The sequence below is a fragment of the Lupinus angustifolius genome, chromosome LG13 (assembly GCF_001865875.1).
Source record: "Lupinus angustifolius cultivar Tanjil chromosome LG13, LupAngTanjil_v1.0, whole genome shotgun sequence".
In the NCBI taxonomy this organism is placed as follows: Eukaryota; Viridiplantae; Streptophyta; class Magnoliopsida; order Fabales; family Fabaceae; genus Lupinus; species Lupinus angustifolius.
Genome location: NC_032021.1, coordinates 17,768,727 through 17,777,809, shown reverse-complemented (window position 1 = coordinate 17,777,809; position 9,083 = coordinate 17,768,727). Strand labels below are relative to the sequence as shown.

At 35.3% G+C, this 9,083-nt stretch overlaps 1 protein-coding gene across 1 annotated transcript; it reads right to left on the bottom strand.

The window, feature by feature from the left end:
- LOC109325324 (probable serine/threonine-protein kinase PBL8) lies at positions 5,337-8,711 on the bottom strand. Its single transcript, XM_019557614.1, has 6 exons — positions 8,472-8,711; positions 8,049-8,386; positions 7,808-7,943; positions 7,007-7,143; positions 6,776-6,899; positions 5,337-6,098 (listed from the first exon to the last, which is right to left on the bottom strand). Exons 1-6 carry the CDS (start codon positions 8,521-8,523, stop codon positions 5,602-5,604), a joined length of 1,284 nt encoding a protein of 427 aa, XP_019413159.1. The 5' UTR covers positions 8,524-8,711; the 3' UTR covers positions 5,337-5,601.

The window sequence follows — 9,083 nt, the reverse complement described above, 5'->3', positions numbered from 1 at the left end:
TCTATGCCATTTGCCTTTTGGATCTATCTCTAATCCAATGCCAAGGGTATACTTATTGCCAATTTGTTGTTCGTCTTTGTGTATTTTGATTTTATTTATGTGTTGCTAATGCTTACCATTACTATTACTATTTTTTAATTGAAATCGTGGATCTACTTATTACCATATGATATGAGGCACTAGGTACTAGCTACTGTTTTCGGTCGGAAAATTATACATTGGAAAACCAACATGAATGAGGCAGATACTATTTTTTTGGATGTGGTTTCGTTGTTCTGCAAGCCAACGAGTTTTGAATTATTTCCTGATAATATTAAGAGCAACAATAACAAAAAAATTAAATGAAAAACTATACCAATCTTAACTTCTACAAAGTACACTACTAAACAATTTATTTTAATCAAACATTTACTATTATCTGTCCATACATTTATTAAGAACAACAGCTAACAAAAACCCATGCATTTAATCAACAACAACAAAAATCACATGCATTTTTATCATACTACTCTATATACAGTGTGTAACAAGACTCATGTCACAGTAGTATAAAATTCGGATAAATGTGTATAAAAAATATGGTTCTAATAACAATTATGTTAGCATATTATTTAAGAAATACAAATAATTAGTATTTAAAATTGGGTTTGCTCCATCATGGTCAAATGACATCCTGTTGATCGGGTTGGATTACTTTAGGTCGGTCAAGCTCAGACACTTGACAGAGCCCTATGTTACCGGAACACACCATATCAAGTGACCACCAAAGTTTATTGGGGAAGATGCACCGCCACCTGATTACTACCTCAAGTCACTCCCACTCCCATTCCAACTCAACTCCAACTAGGCTTAATGGGGCTCATTCCCACTTGCCCCTAAGATGAAGACCAAGCATCTCATTTAGAATATGTGCTTGGGCACACTCCAAGGATGTACTCCCCCTTGGACACCCAATAACCATTTGGACCATCAAGTCGATCTAACAGAGATAGGCAACACCTCATCAATCTAATCGGAACAAGCTATGCAGAAGAGGAGATTAAAAAGAAAATAAATAAAACTAAAGGTACAAAAGCATAACAAAAAATATCGAAGAAAAGTCATTTTATTGATTGAGTAACTATTACAAGTCTTACAAGTTACAACATAAGAGAAAACTTCAAACCTAGCAATCTACTGTCGAGCAAAGTCTTTACAAGTCTTACAAGCTTACATCAAGGACGACACTCAAACCTCATAACCCACAACTGAACAGGGTTGTTCAGAAGCTTCACAACTTTTGGGCTGACAAACAGCTCATGCACGCCTAGGAAGACCACTAAGAAGCATATGCATGTCTGGCAAGACTTCCTCGGACGCATGATTTATTGACTCATCCACACCAATACTTGATAAAGAAGGATGGTCATCCTAGGTGCCGACCACATGGGCAACCACGACGATTGGCCAACCTTCCACAATTCGGACATGGTTGACCATGGTAGTCCTTTTAGTGGACGATATCCCTTCTTTGATAGGGAAATCCACATGACCACCCATGTATGAATATTAGGTACCGCTACTCAGGAAGAGCAATCTGTCAGCGCTCAAGGTACTGATAGACTAGCCCGAGTAGTGACCTTTAGGTATTGCTACGCAAGAATAATAATTTGAAGACGAGTCCATCCTCTCCTTTGAAGCATGGTCGCCTTCACCACCCACAAGGAACAACAAGTCTGAGAAAGGCTCGACAAAAACTCCTCCCATCCAGGAAGAGTACTCTGAATATGAACTGGCTGAAAAAATCCCAAGTTCTTCCGACAGGAAAGTCGAAATACTTATTGCTAATAGAAGACACTTAGGATACTCTACGGAGGAAGCAAAGACACTTGAGCACTCCAGGCGGAGAACATCGCCAAACCAACCAAGATTACCACCCCACAAGAGAAGGGGCGCCAGGAACAACGCTTCCTATAACTGCTTCCGACGACGTCTCAAGCAAGGAGAGCATGACATCACCACTTACCACCCAAAAGGCCTCTATATAAACAATTGAGGTTGGTATCTAAGAAAGCAATAAAGTGAGAATGGAGCAAAAATGGGTGAAGAATGATATGAAGAAAGTAATTATCCCCTCTATTTATAGGGGAGGATGAAATGTGGAACACACAAGAACCTCGTCCTTTCACCTACCCCAACCGTTGAGATGATGTCTAAGGAGAATGATCCAACGGTCGGCACAAAGATCAAAGCGATGGACTGATGGGAAATTCGAGTTAAACCCATCTCCACCATCCAACTAGAGCACTCAAGTGCAATCCAATGGTTGTCCAAGATTTGATACATCCCATTTATTATGCGTAAGAAATACGTCAAACCAATCAATGTGGGAAACGAAAAGACATTGAGTAGGGTCGTATCTCATCATGTCATGTCCCCTTCCTTGGCGGGCACGACAACCAAGGAAGCTCCCAGGCAGCCACGTGCCCAACAGTAGACAAAATCATAATGACAAGAGGCGATCACTGGAGCAACAACCGTCATGAACATCCAATAGGTACTCAGTTTGAACATACATTGTCATGTCATCACGCCAAGTTATAATGCGCAACAGTAGACATAATCATAACTTTCAAGATATGATTGAAGTGTGTGCAATCTTTACCCACAAAACAATTTTTATACACCAAATGAATTAGACCACTTAAGAAACTAAACCCTTTATTAATTGTATTAGACATTGCTAGAATTTTTTAGACATTTTACCAAAACATTATTTTTTAAACCCTTTATTTTGTAGCAGATTTTACGATTTAAGAAATAGTAGTGTTATTGTTTTAGGTGAGAAAGTAGTGGCGCAGTGAACGAGGAGAAGGAGCTATCAAACCTCAGTTCCCAAAAATATGAATCGTAGCATTTGACATTTTGCTTTCAACTGTGGCATCACCAACCAGCTTTTTCCTCTTGACTTCTTCATAGGTAATTTTGTATTTTTTATTATATAATTTAGTGGGATTAACCGACTTTGTCAAACCAAACAGTGTACTGGACACAAAACCAGAAAGCTGGCACCAAAATCAATGGCGAAAAGGAAGGTGAGATACTAAACAGCACATTTTAGCACCAAAAGAAGAGAAAAAAGGTAATTTTTTTGGAATAGAAAACACAAGTGTTTGATTGAATAGAGTTAAAAGCTAAACGTCTTTTGAGCAGTACAGTAACAGTACATTCATCTTCTGCTGCTCCTGCTGCTGCTATATAATTAATCACATGCCTTTTCCTAACTCTTCCGTCCTTTTCCTATCAAATACAAATTACTTCTTGTTCATTAATTATTTGTCTCCCGTATGCCTTCAATTTCTTTTCACGTGGCTTGTTCTTTTATGACGTATTTTAATACTTGTATTCAATTCAATAAATAAACTATAATAACTAAAAAGTTAATTTCAATAAATACTATATACAGTCTACATTTGTTTTGGTAACTAGTCTACATTAAGGTCATCAAAATTAGTGCATGTTTACAGTATCTGCAATGGTGTGTTTCTTTGGTGAACTTAGCTTATGGACATGATATGGGAGTGGACTGTTATCCGTCTCCTAAGCCTATGTTCAAGTCCTGTTTGTGTAGTATGAGTGAATGTATTAATGAAGTAACGTAATAATGAGCTACTTAGCACCCAATAATTTGGTAATTCATACAATAATGTACTTGTATTGGATTATGATTGTTTAGTTAACTTTTCTCTTCTTTAATTTAATAATTTAGATACGCATAACAATAACAATATTAACAAATTTGTACATTATCCCAACCTATATGATTATTCCTGCTCAGTCCTAGGTATTGCTCCATCTCAATTCTAGGTATTGTCTGTCTTTGTTCTATAATGTTCAAGTATATGATAGCTACAATCATGATAATCTATGATCTAGTCTTCAATAGTTTCTTCCTACAGTATTTCTAAATCTCAGAGTTTTTAAGATTGTTTGTTTTTTAAAAATGCAACCCAATGAAATTGATATATAATTTATTTTATTTGATTTCATTTACTTATTTTTGAGATTGCAACATTAATTTATTTGTTGACCAATTTTTGATAAAATCAAATATCTAATTTTTTTTATCAAAGTAATGCAACTCAATAAAATTGATATCAAATTCATTTGATTTGATTTGTTTGTATCCAAAAACTCAATTTTTTTATCACATTGATTTATTTTGTTATATATTTTTGTTTTTATCATATTATGAAAATTATTTATTTGTCAAAAATTATTTTTGGAGATGTATTTTTGGGCTGGATAAAATTGGATGTTCAAACCCATTAGTTTTTTATGAAAATAAGAAACATGATAAATATATTTGAAAGTCATTATTATTTAACCTAGTTTTAAAGACAAAAAATCATGGCAAATTAATTCGTTTATTTCAAAATGAGGTACCAATAATAAGTGATAATGAATCTAACTTTGAAAGAACTAATTATTCTGTTCTCTGATTTTCTCTATGATTTTAAATTCCTTTAAATATTCACTATCTCACACCAACTTATTTATTTTTTCCTTTTTGCTTAGAAAGATGCCGAACGAATGAGCCATCAAGTCATAATCGACCAGGTTTAGGTCCAAGTAAGTAACCTTATCATAACATTAGGTTGTTTAGATTAAGCTAAACTCGTCCAAATTTATCTCAAGTACACCTAATTTTTTTTTATTCCTATTTAATTGTGCTCTCAAATTTCAAAACTATGTTAATGAGTTCTTTATTAGTTATACCTTTTCTTGCGGAATATAAAGTAAGAAGATGATTTGAGAAGGGAATGAAAGAAAAAACATTGTTTTTTTAAAACCTAAAAAAAATTAATATCATTTCAGGCGAGTGAGTTGCTTTTGTTTGGGAACTTGGTCAAGGCTCAACCTATTTTTTGGTCAAGAGTTGGGTTGCTTTGGGTTGGGTTAGGGTGGGTATTGGGTAGATTGTGGCTCTTAAATTGTGTCCAGTTGAGTTGAATTAGATTTTCATATAATATCTTTTTAGGATAACACATCTCCCAAAAAACGTATCACTCTATGTATCATTTGCTATAATTAGTCAACAAATCACTTAATTATTATACATTTAACTTAAACATATATTTTTCAACTCGTCAGAGGAATGGCTTTTTCAACTCGTCAGAGGAATGGCACGTAGACTACTAATATACTTCTTGGAATATCAGATATACTTCCCTTTTTAGGTAATTATTACATGGGTAGTGGTGAAATATATGTTTATAAGATATGAATGAAGGCATGCTCAAATGACAAATCCATTAACGTTGAGCTAGTGGTGAAATAGTTGAGTTACTTGCACGAAGTAATCATAAATTTAACCACCAGTACCAAAAATTATATTAGTTATGATGTCACAATGAAACTAACAGTTTGTGCACACCAAAATGAAGAGAAGACCAAACATCAATACATAAACTTATCCACCAGGGCTTCTTGTCACCATAAAAACCATGTACAAAGCAACAAATACATGGATGCAGCCACATTTTAACAGAAAATACAATTTCTTGATATGAAGTAAAAATTGAGAAGCACAACATAGAAAGGATACATGGCATGATATTATCATCTGACTCGGCATGCTGCTGGAGCACCAGGTGAGCAATTTGGGTTCGGAGACCGACAAGTGGCACCAGGGCCAACATTGTTTGAAAACTTGTGCCGCATCCGGTAGTCGGAGATTTTGTTCATAGCGAATGGCCCACCGCCATTTCCACTATTTGATCCTGACAATGAGACTTCACCTGCACCAACACTAGAACTTTGTAAGGGTTCCAATGTCTCAACTACATCACTCATTAGTGGCCTGGCTTTGGGATTTTGGCTCAGGCAGTAGTAAGCCAAGCTACATGCTTTCTGTGCTGCTCTGACTGAGTATTGATTCTCCAATCTAGGATCAATTATTTGTAGAAGCTTCCTTTTGTCGTTAAGTTTTGGTCGTGCCCAGTCTACCAAGCTTTGTTCCTTTCCAGGCCTTGTCTTGTCAACAGATTTCCTTCCAGTTAAGAGCTCCAAAAGGACAACTCCGAAGCTATACACATCACTCCTGGCTGTCAGGTGGCCTGAAATTTTTCATATATGCTTTGTTTAGACATGCATGCTCAAACATTTCCAAGCATGCAAAATGATCAGAAGTATATCATGTAACATGCTCAGCCAAAATTCTTTTTGTGAACTATGTGACAGAACAATAACACAACAGTAACCAAGCCTTTATCCCACTAGATGATAGTACCATGTAAAAATGTTTTTTGATTTATTTTTCGAAAATACAGGATTACAGAAGGAAAAGATAAAGAAAATAGGAAAATGACCTGCAATTTAGATTTAAGAGGAAAGCATAATCTGTTTACGAAATTTCTAGTCATGTTAACAACAAAAGTTGCATGGTTGAAGGACTGGAAGCAGTGATTGGTTTTGACCCATAAACAATTTTCCTTGATATACCAGAACAGAAATCATCTCTATTTCATCCCCTCACAGATGAGGCTTCAATTGAAGTAAAAAAATTTGTGCACATTCTATCAGAAAAATTAATGTTTATCTGCTGTTAGCCTGTTACACATTATTGAAATTAACTCAGTTGTTGAGATGGATTTATGATGCAACCGTTTTGACTCCATATACCTAGTTAGTCACCCCCAGGTTTTGACTAGCTAAAGTTTCTTCCTTCAATAGTCAAGACAGTCAGAGTGTCATGCACATAAAGCTGGACATATTTGAAAAACTGAGGCCATACCAGTCATTACATATTCAGGGGCAGCATAGCCATATGTCCCCATGACCCGGGTGGATACATGGGTTTCATCACCTTGTGGTCCTGCTTTAGCAAGTCCAAAATCCGAAAGCTTGGCTGTATAGTCCTGTAATGTCATTTGGTAACACCAAGTGGGGAAAAAGAAGATAATAATTCCTTTATTACACAGTCAAAATATATATTCAGATTAAGTTTAAAATAGCAGAAACTTACAGAGTCCAATAATATATTAGACGTTTTGAAGTCACGGTAGATTACTGGCCTTTCAGCATTGTGGAGAAAGGCAAGTCCTTTGGCAGCTCCTAGAGCAATCATCATTCTTGTAGCCCATGATAAAGGGACAGTTGCCTCTGGAAGCCTCAGGAAAGGTCATATCAACTTGAGTTGAAAAATCACACCAACAAACTAGGAAAAATCTTAGCTTCTTAACTGACAGTATTGACAACGTTTTTATTCACAAGATGCTATTTTAATGGAGTCATCATAAATTATATAATAAACCATGTGAGACATGATAAGGGAAATAAACTATGCGAGAAAAGATAAAGGAGAAACCATTGAAAGAGGAAGCTGCGACTACTCTGGCACAGTTCTCTGATTTTATGTACAAAGAGAGAGACATTGCTTAGCAAGCTGAAACCGCTGCACAATCCTTTTAAAATGAAGAAAAAAGGAATAGCCAGGCGATGTTACTAGATACTAAACTATGTCTGCAACTCTATTTGTCTATCACCTTCCCCCAAACAATATAACATGATCCAAGTGTGTTACACATGTAATCAATTGTGGGAATGTGAACAAATTGGTCATTTGAGTTTACAAAGTTTGAAACAATGTCTCCTGAAAGAATATTGTCTTTCATAAAATGACTTGGTTCTTTCAGTGATGAGTGAATGGTTGACTTTATGAAACTACATAATTGGATATGAACTCAATTGTCCACTTTATTAAGCAAGTCTTATTATGTATTCTGAAGAGTGAAATGAAAAAGGAAAGGATTAAAAGGTTTCATACTTCGGAAAAGGTGGTTTTCTAGACTTCCACGAAACATGAATTCATAGACAAGCAGCCTGTGGTCCTCCTCGCAGCAGTAGCCGATCAATTTAACAAGATTGGGATGCCTTAGCTGCCCTAGAAAATTGACTTCCGTCTGCAGGAAGAGATTATATAATTGTTGATCTTTTTAGAAAGGAAAAAGGAAAAAGGAAAAAGGAAAAAGAGTGTAATAAACTAATAATAATAAGAGTAAGAATACAAGCCACTCTCGATGTCCTTGAAGGCCTTCCTTGTTGAGAACCTTGACGGCAACAGGAAGAGATTTGAGACCAACCCTGAGATTCTCATCAATGTAGCCTTTATATACAATGCCGAATCCACCTTCACCTAGGATGTAATCTGAGCGGAAGCTCTTAGTTATAGTCTCTAGCTCGTACAGGGTGAAAGCAATGACGTGTGTATAAAGGAGTGTGTTGTTGTTTCTGACGTCATCTCTTGGGGTTGAACATGAGTCGATTGGATCTGACACGGACCGATTGTGTTGCTGTTGCTGCTTCTTTGTACTATTACTACTAGTAGCACAGGCAGATTGTTGAACTGTAAAATTCAATTACAATGAATTCAATTAGAAAGAAAGAAAGAAAGATAGATCTGAATTGAATTGAGAAAAATGAGAAAGAACCTTGAACATTGGAAATGACAGCAGATTCCTCACGAGTACCGCAGTTGCCCATTCAATTCAAAGAATGGAAGTGATGAGTAAATGAATTTGTGAGTGGAGCAGAGTTAGAGTTAGAGTTTGAGTTAGAGTTAGAGTTAGAGTTAGAGCTGAAGCTGAAACTAGAGGTTGTTGGAATAGCCGAGGAGGACAACTTTTTCATTCTTCCAACTCTCCCTTTCCCTTTCTTTTCTCAATTCTCTCTCATTTCTTTCATTTCATTATTATTATTTATTTGCATAATTATTATATTAAATATATTTCTTTTTTTCACAAAACTTTTTATATTTAAGATTATCCACATTGTTTGAGGTTAATAAATAATGTAAAACTTTAGTATAATTTGACCATATGGACCACAAAGTAATTTATAGTATAGTTTTAATCAAATTTTTAAATCAGTCTTTTGCTTTTTTAAAAAAATTAAACAATTTTTAAGGTGAACATAAGTCTAACTCACTCAGACTCAATTTAAAAATGATCTAATTGGTTTGGACCATGACTTATTCAATCTAATTCATTGTTCATAATATCCTATTAGGTTAGAAAAATGATTTTCTCTAGATAAATTTTATT